General features: G+C 44.9%; 1 protein-coding gene across 1 annotated transcript; it reads right to left on the reverse strand.

Annotated features, from left to right (window-relative positions):
* Positions 1 to 972: 972 nt before the first annotated feature.
* Positions 973 to 22,401, reverse strand: ano10b (anoctamin 10b). Its single transcript, XM_067997441.1, has 12 exons — positions 22,243 to 22,401; positions 20,492 to 20,665; positions 20,263 to 20,397; positions 18,027 to 18,146; positions 16,371 to 16,937; positions 14,902 to 14,957; positions 13,268 to 13,342; positions 11,028 to 11,201; positions 6,560 to 6,751; positions 4,830 to 4,967; positions 2,527 to 2,643; positions 973 to 1,653 (listed from the first exon to the last, which is right to left on the reverse strand). Exons 1-12 carry the CDS (start codon positions 22,385 to 22,387, stop codon positions 1,525 to 1,527), a joined length of 2,022 nt encoding a protein of 673 aa, XP_067853542.1. The 5' UTR covers positions 22,388 to 22,401; the 3' UTR covers positions 973 to 1,524.
* Positions 22,402 to 22,674: the final 273 nt, after the last annotated feature.

The raw sequence follows: 22,674 nt of genomic DNA on the forward strand, positions 1-22,674 counted from the left end.
AGAGGGTCACAGGGTAAGGAACGCAACCATCAGAGGGTCACAGGGTAAGGAACGCAACCATCAGAGGGTCACAGGGTAAGGAACACAACCATCAGAGGGTCACAGGGTAAGGAACGCAACCATCAGAGGGTCACAGTGTAAGGAACACAACCATCAGAGGGTCACAGGGTAAGGAACGCAACCATCAGAGGGTCACAGGGTAAGGAACACAACCATCAGAGGGTCACAATGTAAGGAACACAACCATCAGAGGGTCACAGGGTAAGGAACACAACCATCAGAGGGTCACAGTTTAAGGAACACAACCATCAGAGGGTCACAATGTAAGGAACGCAACCATCAGAGGGTCACAATGTAAGGAACGCAACCATCAGAGGGTCACAGGGTAAGGAACGCAACCATCAGAGGGTCACAGGGTAAGGAACACAACCATCAGAGGGTCACAGTGTAAGGAACGCAACCATCAGAGGGTCACAGGGTAAGGAACACAACCATCAGAGGGTCACAGGGTAAGGAACGCAACCATCAGAGGGTCACAGCGTAAGGAACGCAACCATCAGAGGGTCACAGGGTAAGGAACGCAACCATCAGAGGGTCACAATGTAAGGAACGCAACCATCAGAGGGTCACAGGGTAAGGAACGCAACCATCAGAGGGTCACAGGGTAAGGAACGCAACCATCAGAGGGTCACAGGGTAAGGAACGCAACCATCAGAGGGTCACAGGGTAAGGAACACAACCATCAGAGGGTCACAGGGTAAGGAACGCAACCATCAGAGGGTCACAGGTTAAGGAACACAACCATCAGTCAGAGGGCCCCAGGTTAAGGACTTCAACTGTCAGATAATGCCAAGACTATAGAACCTAACCATCGGTTAAGCTACCATTGATTAGACACTCAATATTTGGAATGCTATCGCAAATGTGGGAAAATATTTGGATGAGAAATACTCACAAAGAAGATTGTGTGAAAACTTATTGTTTTAATGTCTCATCTCATGGCTGTGCAGAGAAACATTCAAAAATGAAAACCAACTGGAAAAGAGTCTCGCTAAACAGGATGACATTTACACCAGGTATCCACAATAAATGAGGACTTCAGACTGACCCTGTAAATGAGCAGGATTCTATTTATAAAAGTGGAAACGAGTATGCTGCCTCCCCTTACTTCCTGACGAGGCTCCAGCTGTGCATTGCCTCCAGCTGAGATGATGTACAGTTGTGAAAGGCTATTTCTTTAATCAAAAAAACAAAGCAGGAAAAACAAGCAGAAGCCTAGATTCCTGCTGTGGGGATTGTATTTTATCAGTGACTGGGTTAAATGTATATTTGTGCATACACTGAAAAACTATAAAATAACAAAGGAACTACCCTGTTACACACATAGCAATGTTGGCTCCATAAAAATAAATGGGTGAGGGGCAGAGTTAGTTTTTTGATACAAAATCATTCACTTAAGTTCATTGAACTGATGTCTGTTGAATTTCCCTTGCTCTGTGTTAACATCACATGGTAATGGGGTGGTCACAGTAGGTTCAGCTGCCTGTTGCTCGTGTTCAGAGAGCTCTCAGTAGAATCAGACATTGTGATTCCTTTACGCCATGTTTCTTTTTCCTCGGTTTCTCTGCTGTGACCTTTAGCCGCATCAAACAACTAAAATAAGAAGATAACAAGCAGTTTAAATTCTGAAGAATAAATCCCGCTGACAGGGTGATTTAGAAATGAGCCTCTTTTGTGCATCCTCCACTTCCTTCGCCCCACCATTGGTGGCCGTGCCTTCAGCCGTCTAGGCCCCAAGCTCTGGAATTCCCTCCCTAAACCTCGCCATCTCTCTCTCCTCCTTTAAGACGCTCCTCAATACTCACCCCTTTGACTAATCTTTTGGTCACCTGTCCCAACATCTCCAGCTTTGGCTCGGTATCAATAACGCTCCTGTGAAGCGCCTTAGGGCGTTTTACTATGTTAAAGGTGCTATATAAATGAAAGTTGTTGTTGAAATACGAGGAACCTGTTTGCAAATTGTGTGCGGACGGTGGGAGGGTTTGAGCTGGGGATCACTCCACAGCAGCCATTAGGAGTTGCACTTGCCTCAGGGAGACATGTATATCTATCTGCCAAGCAAAGAGTGCTTTTTGATCTGAAGCATCAATAGGCACATTCTAGTGACTGGTAGCAGCAGCACCTCAACCTGCCAGCACAGGGTTAAGAGGCTGCAGCTCTACCCATGCTTCTGGTTTGCTCCTGGATCTCTCATAATTCATTACGTAGAATTTAAAGCACAGAAACAGGCCATTCAGCCCAACTGGTCCATGTCAGTGTTTATGCTCCACATGAGCCTCCTCCCACTCTACTTCATCTAACCTTATCAGCATATCCTTCTGAATTCAGGCCTAAGATCATCACTGATTACACCACTGTGGAAGGCTTTGGAGCATTTTTCTCCATTAAAGGCATGCTATCAATGCAAGTTGTTGTTAAAAGGGATGCTTTGGCCCTATTATGCTTTACAGCTACCGAATACTTTACCTTATGCTTGAGGGCTTGAAGGGACTGGTACTCGACTCTGTCAATCCTCAGCCTCACCCACTGGGGGATGTCCGGAATAACAAAAGCTAAGATGATCTTTATAGCCAGCAAGGCATGCTGAAATGCAGAAATAATGGAACAGAATCAGCCTCAAAACCGAAGATGAATTCACTAATCACATCACTAAGTTAACTGGAAGCAAGAACAAGAAATAGGCTAAACAGTTGGAAATCTGGAATAAAAGCTAAGTACACAAGTGGGTCTGTCAGCATCTGAAAAGAGAAGGGTCCGACAAAGGATGTCCGTCAGAAACGTTAACCTATCTGCTCTCTTTCTAGTTGCTGTGGTCCTGCTGTGTTTTTAATTCTCCGTTAACTAAATAGTTTAGTGAGTGTGAAACGTACAACCTTTATGGCTCATTAAAGGAGATGTACTGCTGTATAGCTACTGCTACTGGGCATTACTGTTTAAATCATGTGAGTCTGAATGTCAGACTGTGCTCCTTTTGTGATCACAAGATACTGAGCATATTTGCCAGCCTTCTGGTTACTGGGTCTCTCCTGTGGGTGTGTGTTTGTCTTTAGGCACAGCAGATTCAGTACTTTTTCCATCAGTAATATGGATTTTTAGAGTTTGCACAATGACATAGTCAGGATATAGGCATGTCTTAGCACAGATACAGCAATTTTCTTTAGGCATTGAGTGTGTGTGTGGGGGGGAGGGGGGTGGGTGGGGGTGCGCAGAGGGGTGGGGAGGGGGAATGGCATGGAGAGAATAAAGTAACCAAAGATCCTGGGGTGTGGGTAATAAAGAAAAGGGATGGGGAATTATGTCATTCCCTTCAGGGATCTAAGTTCCAATCTGCCCAAGACTGATGGGGTAAAGGACTCCTCTCTTGGTCCAACTGTAAGGGTCCTATGTGAAATGAGTTTGGGCAGTCTCCACCCTGTCCATAATAGGCATCAGCCCATAGGCCAAAACTGCTCAGAATTCAGCATACGCTGACATTAAATTAGCTGCCTAATTCTGAGAGGCTCTAAGAGTGTCTGACATGGCAAATGGAGGTGGGTATAAAGGCACCATGTTGGGGGCAGAGTATGGGAACTTTTACTCTGTACTTGGCCGTGCTGGAGTCACACTGCCTGATCTTAACACTGAGTGCTCAGCATGGTAAAACATTCCATTCCATTCTCCAGCACTGATTCCTCACCTTGATGCACACAATAGAAGGATGAACTGGGGGAAGAATGGTGAAACAATACAGAATAGAGTGGTAGGCACTGAAGGGGGAACAGGTATTATCATTTAGTTTCTTAACATCATGATGGACAAACAATTCCCAATCACTAGAGTCAATTAGGTCCAGTACTACTGGGGGGAGAGGCCACCCTCATGATCTCATGTCACGTCCAGATTTCTTGGTGGTCCAGTTCAGCCCGTTTCCTGTGGCAGTGATGATCAGTTCCAGGGAGGAAGGGAGAGGAGAGCACCGTATTATGTTCCCTAGCAGTGCCTAGGTGTTAGTCTCTCTGCTGGTATAAATTGGAGGATGCACCTCTATTGCCTGGTGCTACAGTGGGGAGAGGAAGGTGATGTAAGGAAACTCGTGCTTAGCTTGCAGGATCAGGATAGGATTGGATCCTCAGCTTCAACACTGCAAAAACCCAAACAGTATGGTGTACCCCCAATAAAACCCCAAAAAGCTTGACCCTAGGAGTGCATGAACATGCGTTCTTTCCACACTTTATTAATAGTAAGGAGACTGTTCCACTCCCAGAATCTCTTTGGAGGAAGTTGAAAAGCTGGCTTGCTTTCTTTCAGCAAGATTGTTTTGCATCGATAACAAAGTTGGGGTTAGACTTTAGTCTTCACCACCTGGGGGGTTAACCTGGCTGAGTGAACCGCCTGCCCTTTATAGAACACGCCTGATTTTCATTCCATTGATTTCAATGTAATGAGAATGAGGCGGGTTCTATAAAAGGTGGGCCATCCGCTCTGCCCGATTACTACACGGGGTGAAGACAAAAATCCCCTCCAGTGTTGTCTGCAGTGTGACAGACACATGCTGGATGAAAGACATATATTAAGAACAGAGAGACATATGCCCTTTAAACAGTTGCTCCTACGTGTAAATTAGAATGAAATTTTGGAAAAGTACATTCCAATAGTTAACTGTATTACCTGCAATACCACTGTATTCCTCTCCTTGCTGTAACTGATGCTATGCTGTGCGTGCAGCAATTGTGACTTGTCAATGTGCTTTGCAAGATAGAGAAGAACGAGCACTAAGGACATTCACTTACCTCCACTCCAACGGTCCAGAGCAACACATTCTTGGATGTTAAATTATTTTCTGCACAATACTCTTCCACTTGAGGGGAAATACTAATTAGCAAACAGTTGGTGATGACTGACAGGAATCCCAGCATCTCAAAAGCAGTCTGTGAAACCAAAAAATGCATTGAGAAACACACAGATTCATTAAAAGAATTTCGAAGCAATTTTTTGATATGCCAGCTAGAAATTATGTAGCAAGTACCCATTCGCTGATCTTAAAAAAACAAAATAGAAAAATTTTGGAGACAAACACAGAGACATTAGCTTGGCATTCAGTGCCTTTTATCTTCTTGTAGTCAATTACTTTGTTAATTAACAAAACTGCTTTAACCTAACTTAAATACTCCCCCATTGATGGAGAGTTGACTGCAACTTAAATTTAATGCCTAATTTGCATCTGCTTTCAGGACTTGTTGTAGGATAGAAACTGATTGGAGATAAATGATTCATTTGGAAACAGACTGAAACCCCACTAGAGTTAATTTCAAAGCGTTCCACTTCATGATCCTAATTTAGTCACAGGCCTGTGAACAACAGCTTCTGATGTCAATTTTCTGAGAACACGGATAAGATGGAAGAAGAAAAAGCCAAAGGCTGACCCGTCTACAGACCGTGAACAATTTTCCCTATCACAGACTCGCTTGAATCTAATCAATCCTCCTAAGGGAGGCCAGCAACCACCCATGGGTAGACCTCCAAGCAGATAAAGCTCTTTGAAATGTCTCCCCGACACCCAAGGGTAATCAAGCAAAATCTCAGCATGCTAAACCAACAACACTGCCTGGTCCCACTGCACAGGTGGTTTAGCCGCAGTCCCAATAGACCATGAACTATACTGTTCTGATAAGCATTTGATTATGTGTGCCCATCCTTATGACCTTGAACCTTGTTTGAAACAGTACTATTTTTGATGTAGCTAATGCATTAACTGTTTTTGCTGGGAGTCTATTTTATGTTGCTATTCCTCGATGATAGGAAAGCCATAAGAGCATTCAACCAAAAGAATAAACACCAAGGGAAATGACCAGCAATCTGCTACATTTCTATCTTTAGGTGTCAGCCTTGGCTCAGTGGTAGCACGCTTACCTCTAAAGATAGATTGGTTGTGGCTTCAAGTCCCACTCCAGGAATTTGAGCACTTAATCCAGGCTGACACTCTAGTGCAGTACTGAGGGAACGCTGCACTGTCAGAGGTGCCATTTTTTGGGTGAGACGTTAAACCGAGCTCTCGGGTAGATGTAAAAGATCCCGTGGTCTATTTGAAAAGCAGCAAGGGTGTTCATCCCCCGGTGTTCTGACCAATATTTATCCCTTAACCAACATCACTAAAAAACAGATTATCTGGTCATGTATCTCATTGCTGGTTGTGGAATCTTGCTGTGTGCAAATTACCTGCCGTGTTTTCTACATTATATCAGTCTCATGGATTCGTTTAGCTGTTTGTGACAACTGACGGAAAGATAATGATGTCCCACCCCTTTACTCCAAGGATTGGAATCAGTGAGGTAACAGGGTAGAATTATGGAATATGGGTTAAAAATAGTTTGGATGCACTGCCTTAATAGTCAGTGTGTTCTTTGCACCAGAAGGAAAAGGTCTTCTCACTCTAATCAAGATACCTCCTATAAGAAAAATGATGGCTTATCGAATAAAGCTCTAAAGCTGCAGGGATGATCTGATGAATGCACTTTCTCACCTGCCAGACTCCTATATTTGCTGCCGGAGAGACTAAAGGTTTTCTAAAGAGATGACAGAGCTTCAGAGCATCCATTCGGATTTCTATGATGTTGTTCAGAACAATCAATATCGCCGTCAATGGGTAAATGCAGGAGAAAAGGCTGATGTAACCGAACTGAACAAACAGCTCCATGTACTCGTCAAACATTCCCTAGACATGACAAAAAGATGACAATGAGCGGAGGTGGACTTTAGACAGACCTCTCATACAAGTAATATAGCAATGGTCCACTGTCCACTGAAGGTTGTGGGTTCAAAGCCGAGGCCTGCCTATTACCCCAGTGCGGTGAACTACACCAGTTCTTAGCTGGGCTGTGATATAGAAATTGAGATATTCCACTTGGAGGAAGGGGAAGGAAACATTTTGCATCCCATCCATTTGGATTACAGCTTCCTGCTTGTCACTCACAGATTAATAGCGGTTTTGGAGAATTCTGTGAGCTAGACCTGGCCCTTATGAAAAAGGAACTGTTTATTCCTCCCCCCTCCCCACCAAATTATTTTCTACAACGTTGTTAACTACCTTAGAGTCAATCGAAAAAGTGCTTTGGTTGTACTGGGTTACGCTACCAGTAGAGACATTAACACAGCGACTTTCATGGCAGCGTGCAGACTGCCCCATTCATTCCTTATAGGGCCGCTGAAGCCATTCTACTAAGGAGCATAGTTCCGCTGAGGTAATTCCTAGCCGCAGGCATCCTCACTATATGATACTTGGACAAATGGTATAAGGAACAGTAGCTGTCAAATCAAGAAGTCAATCAGTGAGGCAGAAAAAAACAGGAGTCACCACCACAGTACAATTTCAAAAATAAATGAGATCGGTTGGTTTCCTGTCCTCACTTGATGGAATGGCTCATTTCCACAAGGTACTTCATTTCCCCAGCCTGACTGAGAACTGACAAAACTCTGAGTAGATCTGACTGAGTTTGACTGACGGGCAACTCTGGGACTCAAACTATTTAATTTCCGCCAGCTCATAAATCTGAACTGTCCTTAAAAACGAAATTCAATTTTTCTTATAAAATTATACCGATCCCAATGGTCATTAAGACCTCCTTGTAGAAGGGAGGTAGAGGGTAATGGTGCTTGTGTTTCTTAAAATATATACTGATTTTTACTGACAACCTTTTTTATTTTAGTTTCAGAGTACGGGGAGAAAGTTTACTCTTTGGGCTTATTTGAAAATGATAATTCTGAATGGCCCCAGCACATAATCAAATTTCAGGTGCATCAGTAGCATATTTTTGGGGTTTTACATTAACTGGGGTAGATTGTGACCTTGTGCGATAGTGTAAAACGGGTGATAGCAAGTCGGCAACCTCTTTTACATCTCTTCTGATTTTTATTTCCATTGGTTCATTAGGAACTAATGTCAGTTTGGGTCCCATTCGCTTGTGTACCTCCTCTCCCACCAAGCTGTTAGTTCCTGCTTGTTCCTGTAATTGCTTCCCCCAATGTGCCAGATCCCAGAAATCCCAATCCTGCCATATTTTGCCCCTCTCCAATGCTCCAAAACCCCCTCCTCAATCCTGCTGGACTCGGGCCTCCCTCCCCTTCCCACCTCAGTCCTACATCCCGGGGTCCGCTTTTAGAACTCACAGATCCTTAGACCGCATTCCTAATGCTCCCTGATTCCAGAATTACCCCAATACTGTCAGACCCTGAGACCTCCCTTCCCAATGCCCCCAGATATCAGAATCCCTCTCCCAGTGATCCCAGGTCCAAGCATGTTCCCCAGCATTCATAGAACCTCCCCATCCAATGTCCCTGGACCCCCTCCCCCCCAACCCCACCTTTCCCAGTACTACCAGACACAAAGGGCTCCTTTCTAGTGCTCCCAGATCCCAATGGTGGCCTCCAATGCTGGTAAGTTGGTATCCCTGGTAATGCTACTTGGCATCCATCTTCTTATAAAATCTTTAGTTCACTGTGAGAAATTCCATGAGAGTTCTGCTAGTACCTCATTAAACATATCGGGAAAAATCAAATACAACTGACTTCAAGAACATGGCAGGGAGCAGCTGTCATGTTCTTATGAAGCAATATTGCCCTCATGTGGAGAAATATAACAGATAAAGTAAAACTACATCCAGATACACAGAAAGGAACAAGAACTAGTGAGGGAAATTAATCTGTGAGCAGACGGAAGCATATGTTGAATTACACCAGATGCAATGATAGCATCTTAAAGAAATATTGCATTCATTTTACTTGAATGTCATTGAAATAGACAACATACAGCATGAGATGGAAAGCCAGTCATGTCACTAGAGCCAATCCGCAGCCCATCGAGTAATATAGTTCAAATTTAGGGTGAGCATATTTCCAACGTTCTTTCATCATGCTAATTTAAAATATTTACTAAATATAGTGTAACAGAATACATAATGAAGCATCGTGGGTATGATTTAAGTTCCATTCACAACTTTGTTGCTTGTTAGTTATCTAGTAAACCCACTTATACTGGATATAAAATCAGATCTCATGAATCTTCATCTCATGCGCTTTATTTACCACAACAGAATCCCAATCATGGTGGAGCTTGAATTCAGTGCCAGCTCTGAGTGCCATTCTATGGTTGAACTTGAATTCAGTGCCAGCTCTGAGTGCCATTCTATGGCGGAGCTTGAATTCAGTGCCAGCTCTGAGTGCCATTCTGTGGCGGAGTTTGAATTCAGTGCCAGCTCTGAGTGCCATTCTGTGGTGGAGCTTGAATTCAGTGCCAACTCTGAGTGCCATTCTGTGGCGGAGTTTGAATTCAGTGCCAGCTCTGAGTGCCATTCTATGGTGGAGTTTGAATTCAGTGCCAGCTCTGAGTGCCATTCTGTGGTGGAGCTTGAATTCAGTGCCAGCTCTGAGTGACATTCTATGGTGGAACTTGAATTCAGTGCCAGCTCTGAGTGCCATTCTGTGGTGGAGCTTGAATTCAGTGCCAGCTCTGAGTGCCATTCTATGGTGGAGCTTGAATTCAGTGCCAGCTCTGAGTGCCATTCTATGATGGAACTTGAATTCAGTGCCAGCTCTGAGTGCCATTCTATGGTTGAACTTGAATTCAGTGCCAGCTCTGAATGCCATTCTATGGTGGAGCTTGAATTCAGTGCCAGCTCTGAGTGCCATTCTATGATGGAGCTTGAATTCAGTGCCAGCTCTGAGTGCCATTCTATGGTGGAACTTGAATTCAGTGCCAGCTCTGAGTGTCATTCTATGGTGGAACTTGAATTCAGTGCCAGCTCTGAGTGCTATTCTATGGCGGAGCTTGAATTCAGTGCCAGCTCTGAGTGACATTCTATGGTGGAACTTGAATTCAGTGCCAGCTCTGAGTGACATTCTATGGTGGAACTTGAATTCAGTGCCAGCTCTGAGTGCCATTCTATGGTGGAGCTTGAATTCAGTGCCAGCTCTGAGTGCCATTCTATGGTGGAGCTTGAATTCAGTGCCAGCTCTGAGTGTCATTCTATGGTGGAGCTTGGATTCAGTGCCAGCTCTGAGTGACATTCTATGGTGGAGCTTGAATTCAGTGCCAGCTCTGAGTGCCATTCTATGGTTGAACTTGAATTCAGTGCCAGCTCTGAGTGCCATTCTATGGTGGAACTTGAATTCAGTGCCATCTCTGAGTGTCATTCTATGGTGGAACTTGAATTCAGTGCCAGCTCTGAATGCCATTCTATGGTGGAGCTTGAATTCAGTGCCAGCTCTGAGTGCCATTCTATGATGGAGCTTGAATTCAGTGCCAGCTCTGAGTGCCATTCTATGGTGGAACTTGAATTCAGTGCCAGCTCTGAGTGTCATTCTATGGTGGAACTTGAATTCAGTGCCAGCTCTGAGTGCTATTCTATGGCGGAGCTTGAATTCAGTGCCAGCTCTGAGTGACATTCTATGGTGGAACTTGAATTCAGTGCCAGCTCTGAGTGACATTCTATGGTGGAACTTGAATTCAGTGCCAGCTCTGAGTGCCATTCTATGGTGGAGCTTGAATTCAGTGCCAGCTCTGAGTGCCATTCTATGGTGGAGCTTGAATTCAGTGCCAGCTCTGAGTGTCATTCCATGGGAGAGATTGAATTCAATGCCAGCTCTGATTGTCAATCCAACTCACTTGGTGAATTATGCCAACTTTTGACCAGGGTATCAGAAGAAGCAATGTATGGCAGTGGGACACACTATGGGTTGGCAGCTGAAAGGAGCATGGAGTGGGAGTGGAAAGTGGGAGGGCCAAAAGAAAAAAAACTAGCAGGTCTGCTCAGACTCTCTGGAAGTACATCAGTTGGTCAAATGTGAAATTTGAAATCTGCAATATACAGTTAGAACTGAAAGGTTTAAATTTAGATCCAGTCACTTATATTCTTCTAAGAGGAAATTGTTCTAAACATTGGAGTCGAATGAGGCTGCCATTGTTTAAGGATATTGATGATTATGACACTACTTACAGGAAATGACGTCATCTGTCCCTGTGATTTTATTTTGTCGACTTCCGGTGCATTTTCCATTGTGGATTTCTTCAAACCTTCCCCTTTACCATTGAATGTCTTGTGGAAATAGGGCAGTAATATCTCTGTAAACTGATTGATGATCTGAGTCAGAACGAGCAGTGATACAAGTTTCTAGGGTGCAAGGAACAGAAGAATCCAGTTAAACAATAAGGCCTGGAAATTGAAACCAGTCTGTTTAAAGCTATAAGCCTAGAGATTACTGTCGGTGATATTAGCCAACGGATAATGCATTTTGTATGATATTCCTTGGCCTACGGAGATATTAACCCCTTTCCAATAAATGGATTTAAGCCTGTGTTAAGATAGTGGACAGTTGGAATGTCACAGGAGCCTGTTAAGCATTACGAACATACAAACAATGACAGACAGGAAAAGACCCTCTGGTCCATCTAGCCTGTCCCACACAGTTGTGATACCTTGTGTGTCACAGCATATCCATTCCCCACTCCACCCAAAACCAAGTGATCTCCTGGGAGAGGCGAAAAAGCAGATAAAAACCCAGGCCAATTTGAGGGAAAAAAATCTGGGAAATTACTCTCTGACCCCCCCAGGCACCGGAAACTAGTCCAGGAGATCACTCTGGCCCTGATAATTCTATGCATTACATTACTTACCTTTTGTAAGAGGTGATCTCCACCCCAGCCAGAAACAGGTCCAGCTCTCACTTGAAGGAATTCAGCAAATCAATGTCCACCGCACGAGCCGGCAGCCTGTTCCAGAGGTTCACTATTCTCTGGGAAAAGAACCACCTCCTGACATCTAACCTGGGTCTGGCTTTATACAACTTAAAATGTGACTCCTGGTCCTCCCTAACTTATTTAATTGGAACAAACTGTCAACTCAAACAGAATCTATTCCCGTCATCATCTTATAAACCTGTTAAAATTAGCAACAGTCATTTCTCAATTTAATGAATGCAAGTTTCCTGTGTGGAGCCTCATCTGCCAGGAGTGCATGTTGGGAAATTGTGAGCGTGCATCCCATGATTTTCCACCCATGAAAGCTAGTGGTTGCACGACGGACTGACGCAGTATTAATGCATCCTGGGTGTTAGCAGGATATTGGACATTCAGCTGCATGATATAGTTCCTGTGGTCCTCCCAACACTGGTGAAATTGTTCCTGTCCATTATTACAATGGAACTGCACTGAATAATGAGGCTGTCGCTCACTCATTGCAAGGCCTCCAAAAATAAAATTAAACATTTCCATCTCCAGAAAATTGGGAATGCTGCACACTGTGTGTTCTAACCCATGTGCCTGATCTTCTGATCTGCACTCCAATACAGTGCGGCTCCCATTGGGAGTGGAGCCTTGTAAATAGGCCCTATCGTGAATCGATACCAATATGCTAAAAAAAACCTGGTGACAGCCTTAAAGGGTGTCCAGTTTCTGCTGGCGAAGGGGGTGGAGGTGGGGTGGGCAGGGCAGGGAGGGGAGTGGCGGGCGGGGTTGTTCGAGACCTAGTTAAGGGGGGTGGAATGGCATTTCCCTGACAGCCTAATTACTTGTACTCGAATCAAGTGTATGGAGTATGGCCTCATCGGGCTTTAGGGCATCCCGAATTCAGAGTTTATACAATCAACCAAAGCTGGACACTTCTTCTTCATTGGAGATGTGTATAAGTCTGTTGAAAGTGTGCCTGGTACAGGTAGGAACAGATGCTTTTTCAAGGTTCTCATCCTTCTCCCTCTTTTTTTATTTAATGTAATTTTTAAAAATTAAATCTCTTCTGTAGGGTGGGCCTCTCCGCGAGCAACATTAATTCAAATACATGAGTAATAAAAAACATTAATCGTATTTTCATCACAGATTTCTAGTTGACATTCAAGTAAAATTGATCTCCAGTGATTTAATGGTGGAGGAGGGAGCTCGATCGTCATTCTCTGTTGATCTATAGCAATGTGCTCATGTTTGTTCGTAGTCTCACTTTCTGCTTATGTCACTGGACTTCAGTATTCATGGATTTCTACATCAGGCACTCTCTCAATCCGAACAAGAAATCAATCGTCCCAAGTAGATATCGAATGACATCATCAAGGTGACCTCAACAGCCCGCTGCTGTCCAAATTGGATAACTGACGGTTCCTTTCAGCCAGTCACCTTGCAGTATTTAGTATGGTGCAATTAAATATAAAAGGGTGCTCTGTATCTGGACACACATTTCAAAATGCTTACCTTTCTGAGGAGCTCCAGATCCTGGAGGTAGAGCGAGATGTAAAACAGGGCAGCAAAGCAATTAACAAAACGAAACTGAAAATGAAAAGTAAAATTAATAATTGTCTTTGGATTTAAAATATTGTAATTGCAAAGTCCAGTGAAGGGGGTGAATGTAACCCCCAAATTGCCAGTGAAGGGGGTGAATGTAACCCCCAAAGTGCCAGTGACGGGGTAAATGTAGCCCCCAAATTGCCAGTGAAGGGGTGAATGTAACCCCCAAAGTGCCAGTGAATGAGGGTTAATGTAACCCCCAAATTGCCAGTGAAGGGGTGAATGTAACCCCCAAATTGCCAGTGAAGGGGGTGAATGTAATCCCCGAAGTGCCAGTGAAGGGGGTGAATGTAACCCCCAAATTGCCAGTGAAGGGGTGAATGTAACCCCCAAAGTGCCAGTGACGGGGTAAATGTAACCCCCAAAGTGCCAGTGACGGGGTAAATGTAACCCCTGAAGTGCCAGTGAAGGGGGTGAATGTAACCCCCAAAGTGCCATGAAGGGGTGAATGTAACCCCCAAAGTGCCATGAAGGGGTGAATGTAACCCCCAAAGTGCCAGTGAAGGGGGTGAATGTAACCCCCAAAGTGCCATGAAGGGGTGAATGTAACCCCCAAAGTGCCAGTGAAGGGGGTGAATGTAACCCCCAAAGTGCCAGTGAAGGGGGTGAATGTAACCCCCAAAGTGCCAGTGAAGGGGGTGAATGTAACCCCCAAAGTGCCAGTGAAGGGGGTGAATGTAACCCCCAAAGTGCCAGTGAAGGGGTGATTGTAACCCCCGAAGTGCCAGTGAAGGGGTGAATGTAACCCCCAAAGTGCCAGTGAAGGGGTGAATGTAACCCCCGAAGTGCCAGTGAAGGGGTGAATGTAACCCCCAAAGTGCCAGTGAAGGGGTGAATGTAACCCCCGAAGTGCCAGTGAAGGGGTGAATGTAACCCCCAAATTGCCAGTAAAGGGGTGAATGTAACCCCCAAAGTGCCATGAAGGGGTGAATGTAACCCCCAAAGTGCCATGAAGGGGGCGCACGCTGCGGTCAGCTGCAAACTAATTTCACAAAGGGACCTGAAACAGGCATTAGGCCCCCGATTCGGGTATGCAATGGTCCTAATGACAGTTTCAGGCGGGCGTCCTGGACAATTACAGGGCTCCCTAACAAATATGACGTGTGGTGCACTTCCAGCGCGGAATGATCGCGCGCAACCTGCCTGCCATATTGGACCTTTAGTCGCCCGTTTTATGCCTGTAAAACGGGTGCACGCAATCGAATTTCTAGGCCATGAAGTTTACTGCATTCATTCAGAATGTGTCCAGAGGCACAGCACATTGGGGACTAACACAATGGACCATGGGCAGTAGGAGAAAGTTCAAACCATGAGTTTTACTGTTTGAAGTGATCAAGGGAAGGCCTTGGTCAAGGCCTGACTCTACTCCAGTGGGAAAGTCGAAGGAGAGGCCACCTCACAACCCTCTCGTGCCCCTGCTAGTGGCAGAGGTCTGGGGACACATCAGTTGCTTGCTTCATTTGTCAGGATGATTTGTGGTGACTCAAAGCTGAGAGAATTAAATAGATTTTAAATTGCAGCGAGTGCTTGTGTGTACTTACCACCAACACCTTTATTGTCAAATGGTTTTGGAAAGAGGATTCTAATCGATGATTTTCTGGAATGAAAATGCAACAAATTTTTAAAATAATTTCTACTATGTCTCACATCCTTGTTAGCCTCATTATATTTTCTCCTTACTTTCTCGTTCACACCCCCACCTGTATCCTCACTGTCACCCTCAGCTGCACCAAGAGGTGAAACAGTACCTCAACAAAAAACGATTTTCATTTATATAGCGCCTTTTAATGTAGAAAGAGGTGCTTCACAGAAGCATAGAAGTAGAGTCCATCCCATGGATTTCTGTGTCACATTGTTGATGCTGACACACCAAGGGCTATTTGAATAACTTGATGGCTCCAACCATTTTGCCAGGCTCTCCTAGATAATCCATCTAAGACTGGCAAACTCCCACCTTGGGGAACAAATAGTGGGCCAGGTAGTCAATCCTTATGTTTGAATTGAGCTCTCCTAGCTCTTATCCCAATGTATTGCAGTTATTGGGCCATCCCATTATAACCCTCTCACTGGAGGGATTTGAGTTGGAATAGCGTCTCTGAAACTTAGAAGAAAATGCATCAAGTAGTTAAGGCAGTTTAGGCAGACAGTGAAGGGCAGCAAAATGTGTCGTACTCTGAAATTTTACACAGCTTCAGATCTTGGTCATGTTGTCGGAGGGAAATATGAAGCATGTAGATGCGAGGTAAGTGGGCTATTTGACTTTGACAGTACAACGCAGAACTAGGGTACATTCTAAATATTAAAGGCATCAAGGGATATGGGGATGGTGCAGGAAAATGGCGTTGAGGTAGAAGATCAGCCATGATCTTGTTGAATGGCGGAGCAGGCTCGAGGGGCCAGATGGCCTACTCCTGCTCTTATTTCTTATGTTCTTATGATTTTAGAGCACACTGAACCTCAAAGGAAGATTAGAGACTGGGCGGAAGGTGGGGGGGTGGAATTTCCTCATGACTTCTCCCGCTCCACTGTCGTAACTTTGGTGGAAGTTCTGAATATTCCATTCTAGTTACTAATTTTTGGGTTGTATTACTGTGCAAAATAAACAACGGGGCCGATTTCTTCAAGTGTGTGTTGCCTGGGGTTGCCAACTCTGGTTTGACATATTAAGAATTTTATCACATGAACCTCCACCTCCAATTGCCTCGCCCAGTCAAACAGCCATTTTCCCCCCATCTCCAATATTTTTATAGCTAATAAGCGAACATGAAAAAAAAACCACATTATTTTAGTGCCCTTATGATTTTTCTCCTGGGTTTTGCTCGCAGCAGCATCCAGGACATCGACCTTTAATTCCATAGAGACTCCAGGACAATTCTGGAGGGTTGGCAACCCTGGCGTTGTCAGTGGGGCACCGTGATCGTAGGCCACATCTAACCGTGAAGTCGCTGGCAGCGTGCCAGCGGTATGCAGGGTAATCGCACCCTGCTGTCTGTTCTCATCACGCACTTACCCCATTCGGTAAGCACTTCAGCGACCATTTTGTACAGGACGTTCATGGCAGTAACATAGAGAGCGTGAAGAACACTCGGTAAATATAACACACAGGCCCAGCAACCGTCGTTTTCACTGTGAAAGGCCTTGACCCATGCCTCTGCTCTGAAGAAAACAAACATCCCATAGAGAGAAAAGGCCAGAAACAAGCACAGAACAGGCACCGAAACAAGCCAGATCTTCACTTTGCGTTTCCACGCAGGATAATAGGGCTGGTAGCGCTTGGTGATAGGGTTTGTTCCCATAGGGCCCTTGTAATCCACACGGGGCTCCTCGAATTGGCCATTCATCTGCAGGGTGCCCCAGGTGTAGGACAGAACGAAACTGTGGCGTTTCCATAACTCCATGACCACAGTCGACCAGATCACATTGAAAACAGAAAACAGGATGCATTTGTCTATTGTGTCCATCGAAAGAGAGACGATTATCGTGCCAACGGTTGCCATGGGCACCAGAGAACAGGTGAAGAATTCGAGAAAACTGAAGTACATGGCGACAGAACCACCAAAATATCTGTAAATTGAATCTGTAAAAAAAAAACCGCACAAAAATGAAATAATAAAGCGCCAGTATATTTTTCACTGGTGTACTTTTGAACTACTTAGCTCAGATCCTAGGAAACTGCCTCACTATTAGGGAGATATATAATAATTCTTCACCAATTTTCTCCACCAATCTTCTGCCAGTCGCCTCCCCTGATGGTTTGGCTCGCATTCCAATTTTGCTCCCTAACTTCCTATGAGGAAGGCTTGGTGCCGTGACATGAGGCCAAGAATCAGAACTCAGTGGGTGAGAATTCTTGCTTGAAAACCATGGTGCATTGTGTTGGATTCCCAAGGTCGCACCACCTTTCTACCCCATGATACAATATATTAGGCCCTCACAGCAACCACAATGAAGAGTAGGACGCCTGTTACACTGCATGATGCAACAAGAAGGAGCCCTGTTGCATCCTATGATTCAACGTGTATGTCCCCTACCATTCATGTGAAGGACCCCCATAGTGTGGTATATGGGACCCTTGACACAGCCCATGAATCAGACCCCCACCAAATCCCAGAATGCAGTGTGTCGGACCTTTGCCATGTATAATGTGGTTTAACTTTTTATTTTTGTTTTAATTATATAACAGTGGGTACATGTATGGAGGAAAAAGCCCAAACAAGATTGTAAATAAAATAAAACACAATTACAAGGTAAGAACAGTGCAACAACAACAAACTTGGGCACAGGTGAGTAACAGACAAACAACTGAGGCAAGGTTATGCCAATCAACATCAGAAGATCATATAAACTGAGATGAGAGGTGATACAGTGAGCGTTTTGGTAAGGACTAAGCCAAGGGTAACCATAAAAAGCCATTCAGGCCTGATATTGGTAAGGAATGGTTGGGACTGGGATAGCACGTCATGGAATTTGAATTTGGAAAGGTCCTAGACATGGTTGGCAGGGCTTTGAAAGAAGGAACCAGCATTTGAGACAGACAAATAATCATCACACAGGGAGAGGAAGGGACAGATGCAGTCTGGTTTAGTGCTTGGGCAGCCCTTCCCCCTATAAAATAGTTTGAACAATATATGAACCACAAGCGACCTTCAGAATTTGGGCTGCTTACCAATGGGTTGTAAGGTCAGATTCCTGTGAGAGTACCAGCAAGTTCCCAGCTTGCTCAGCATTTCCTCATCATGCAATGGATAGAATGTATGCAGAATCTTGCTTTTCTGTAGCCTGTTAACTGAAATCAAGATACATGAGAATTGAGAACGTAGACACTAAGTATCTCCCTCACGATATCTCCCCCCTTACGCATCTGTTCAAGGGGTTCTGTGAACATTACAGGTTTTGACTCTTGAGGTCCTTTTTATAAAGCATTGAACTTGTCTCAATGAGACAGAGCTCCCGATATTCATGGAGAGGCGGGAAGGGAGCGGGGGCACGTGTCAGTGGCCGGGAAACCCGGAAATACCGGGAAGGCGGAGGCCCTGCTGAATTTGACTGCAGGACCTCATTATGATTTTTTTTGCTCCATTTCCTGCCTGGCAGATTGAAGGCCGGCCCGCTGCCAGGCGGAAAAGCCTGCGATACAAGGCAGCAGCCGGGGACCACTGTGGACAGTCCCCAACAATCGAGAAGATTGGATGTCAGTGGGGAGGAGCTCAGAGCGCAGCAGCGGGAGTGGAGGGAGACATTGTGGGGGGGAGACATTGTGGGGTGGGGGGAGACATCGCAGAGGGAGACATCGCGGGGTGAGACATTGTGAGGGGGAGACACTCCGGGGTAGATATCGGGGGGGTGGGGGGAGACATCGCTGGGGGGAAGACATCGTGGGGGGGGGGGGGGGAGATATCGCGGGGCGGGGGGAGACATCGCAGAGGGAGACATCGTGGAGTGAGACATCGTGAGGGGGAGACACTCCAGGGGAGATATCGGGGTGGGGGGAGACATTGCTGGGGGGGAGACATTGTGGGGTGGGGGGAGATATCGCAGGAGGAGACATCATGGGGCGGGAGAGACATCATGGAGTGAGGAGACATCGCGAGGAGAGACATCACAGGGGGGACATTGTGGGGGGGGAGACATCGTGAGGGGGAGATATCGTGAGGGGAAGACACACAGGGGGGAAAGAAGTTGCAGTGGGAAGGTTGGCAGATCACTGCAGGTTTGCTTGGGGGGCCGGGGGGAAGCACTCCTGCTCCTCCTAGCCCACAAGCAGTGCTGGAAAAGCACTTACCCGCTGAATCTGGCAACTCCTGCCACCCTTTAGCTGCCAGGTTTCCAGAGCCCTGGGAATCACGGCCTGCAGCTGTTAAATTTAAATGGCTGCCAAAATCTGAGGAAGGCAGCCTCATTAACATATTATAATGACTGATCGGCCTCTCTAGAGTGGGTCACTCGGACTACCCCAAACACACAGCGGTAAAACCGGATGTGGGCTCCTTCGCAGTGGGTTCCCATTTTTAGCAATTTAACCTCCCTCCCAAACCTTCTCCTGCCCATCGTAGGGCGGGGGGTTTAAAATCCATCCCCCTCCCGAGTATCTGTAATGGAACATAAAAATGGAGTTAATTATGGGATGTTTTTTCTGATCCCACATTTTAATTTATTCTGGGGATGTGGGGATATTTATAGCCCATCCAGAGGGCATTAAGAGTCAAACATGTACCATGGGACTAGAGCTATGTGTAGGCTAGACAAGTAGGTTTCCTTTCCTAAAGAACATTAGTGAAATTATTGAGTTTTTAATAACAATCCAGTAGCTTTCATGATCATTGTCTGGTGCCAGCCCACGTATGACTACATTTATTGAATTCTATTTCATATCTTGTTATGGTGGGATTCTGAACTCACAACATCTAGGCTTGTTAGTCCTGTGCCATAGCCACAAGGCTACCATAACTATAGTTCGACCACTGGAAGCACCTATCTTGATTGTATTGGCCAGTTCTAAACTTTTTAGGCAATCTTCAGTTGTGCAGCTTTTGTTAACTCCGTGGCCAGCTGAAAGCCAATGGTACAGCCCAAATTTTATTCATTTAAATCCCTCTGAGGATATTATTCTTCAGAAAGTAGTCTGTTCAGGGATGGTGGCAAGAGGAGTTAATTTACATCAACTTGAATATCTCCCTTGTGTCTCAATGACCAGAATTGGCACACAATACTCAAAGTGTGACTTGACCAGAGCATTGAACAGTTTGATCCTGACTTGTATTCTACTCTGTTGGCTATATAGTAGCTTTATGAAAAAGGAAATAATTTAAATGTTTCTCATATTCTGTGTTTTAAAGATTAAAAATATCAATGCTGGTACCAATACTATGTTTCACAATCTACAGACAAGACTTAGAACTTACAAATTGCTTCTCCTGGATAGAAGGATTTTGTGGGATATCCTGGTACACACTTCTCATCTATAGCCTTTAAATTCTCTAGTGTGCGCAAAATAATGAACTGACGCTCGGCTAGTGTCAGAAATTCATCTATGTTATCTAGAAAGAAAACACAAAGAATGAAATAGTTTGACAAACAAGCAAAACAAAAAAAGCTGAGATGATTTTTCTTCTTTTGAAGTGGAAATGGTACCTGAGTTTTTAAAGTTTCTCTTGTCCCTGTAGGAAAATGAGATCATGGAGCCATCTTTGTACAGTTTATAAAGTCCCAGAACCTCAGCTGCCCTCAGGAGAACATGTTGAGATGCAGAAACGAGAAGCATGTTCCCATCATCATCCTCACCAGGGTGGACCATTAGCTCAGCACCTGGGCAAAGAAGAGGGAGGGAGTGACAAAGAAAATCACAAGATTGGGTCTGAGGAAGAAAGCCCTTTGATCTAGTTGAGCTCATCCTTCCAGAATACCAACCCTACTGACTTCCCATTACTGCATCTAGATCAGTTGTGATAGAAAGGTCTGAGAGGCAAATAGACAGTGAGAAGTTAAAGGAGATGGAGAGGCAAAGTAAAATAGAGTGAAACAAAGGGACAGATATGCACTTATATATGTGTATACGTAGAGTATATGTGTTTGTGTGTGTGTGTACATAAAGACAGAGAAAGAAACAACAGTGATTGAGAGACGGAGAGGGAAAACGGGAAACAGAGAGAGAAAGAAGCTGAGTGAATCGGAGATTAAGACAAGAAATGGAGTAAAGAAGCGAAAACAAAGAATGAAAATGAGACAGTGAGAAAAAGAAAGAGGAAATAGAAGAAGGAAGAATGGCAGAGAAAAACAAATGAAAAGTGAAAGGTGGCTAAACAGAGACAGTGAGAAACTTTAGAAAGAAATGTGGGATAGAGAAAAAGCTAGATAAGCACATGAGGGAGAAAGGAATAGAAGGGTGTGCTGATAGGGTTAGATGAAGTAGGGAGGGAGGAAGCTCATGTGGAGTATAAACGCTGGCATAGACCAGTTGGCCCGAATGACCTGTTTCCGTGCTGTAGTTTCGATGTAAAGCTAGCAGAGGAAAATAAAACAAAGATTCACAGAGTAACTGAAGGGACAGAGACCTGGAAATGCACAGTTGAATGTGATGAAAGAAGTGTATATGTGAAAGAAAGGGATCAAATGGAACAGCCAAGGTGAGGAAGAAAAGCAGAGCCGCCACAGGTGATGACCAAAAGACCATAATATTAACTACGAGAGAAGACAAAGATGAAGAAGGTAAAATTCATGGAAATGAGATGAAGAGAATGCAAAATCGAAATTCAAAAATGTAGCAGCCCTGAGATACCTCAAGGTTCTACCAGTCTCCCGCTGTAACTGACCGAACTCTCACAGGAAGGGGGGAGACCCAGTTACATTGGGTTTCCGCTGTTTTCGAGAGTTTCCAAAGAGCCTTGTAGTGTATGGAACCTATGTTACAAAGTGAATGACAGGTGAGCACTTCTTAAGCCGGAGTTCCCAGGCCTGGCTTTGGAAGGTGACCTGGCCTAATGGTGGTGGCCTGTCCACTGAGTGAGGTGAGGCGCATCAAACTCCACAAGGGCATAGATAGGCCCACCAGTGGGGTCCAATCTCAGAAATGGGGCCCAGACCCAAAGAGGGACATTTAAAAAAAATTCCTGGATCATCCCCCTTGCTCAGGGGCTGATAGGAGCAATGTCAAGGTTGGGGGAGGGATCAGGCGGGCAGCCGTGTTTTCAGGCACATGGAGCAGGTGGATGCCAAACATGTGCCCAAAGTGGTACTTGCCTCTGTCTCATCATACTGTCTGCCTCAGTGCTGGAGGGCATCAGTGGGCACAATCCCAGCTTAACCACTGGGATCGCAACCCGTGGAATTTTAGGGTTAGTGTTTTTCTAAACCTGTTCACCGTGAGTTAATCAGTGCAGTCATACCGCCAACTATCTTCTCTGCCTGGATTCTGGACATCAGCCATTGTTTAGTTTCCATGTTGATGTTCTCGATCAGCTCCAAGGCGACCAGAGGCTGCACTGCGCTGGTAGCACAGCATTTACAGGTAGGCCTGGTCCAAGAGCCCATGGCTGCTGGCTCCTCTCGCTCCATGAAAAAGAACGTAAAGTGTTAACCAGCAAGAATTTATAAACACAAACAGCCATCGAGAAAAGAATGACAGTGATGGCTTCAGTTTATAAAATAACTATCTCTTAATGAAAATGATTTGCTCATATAGCTTCACATGATGCTTTAATGATAGGCAGGCTGCTGTTATTTGAAAGGACTATTGTCACTGCAGTTGCAAAGCAAGGCTAACATCAGTCATGTACTGTATCATAATTCTGGCCCTAAGACTCTTCTGAAAATAGTTT

Source organism: Heptranchias perlo, chromosome 16 (assembly GCF_035084215.1).
Source record: "Heptranchias perlo isolate sHepPer1 chromosome 16, sHepPer1.hap1, whole genome shotgun sequence".
NCBI classification, from domain to species: Eukaryota; Metazoa; Chordata; class Chondrichthyes; order Hexanchiformes; family Hexanchidae; genus Heptranchias; species Heptranchias perlo.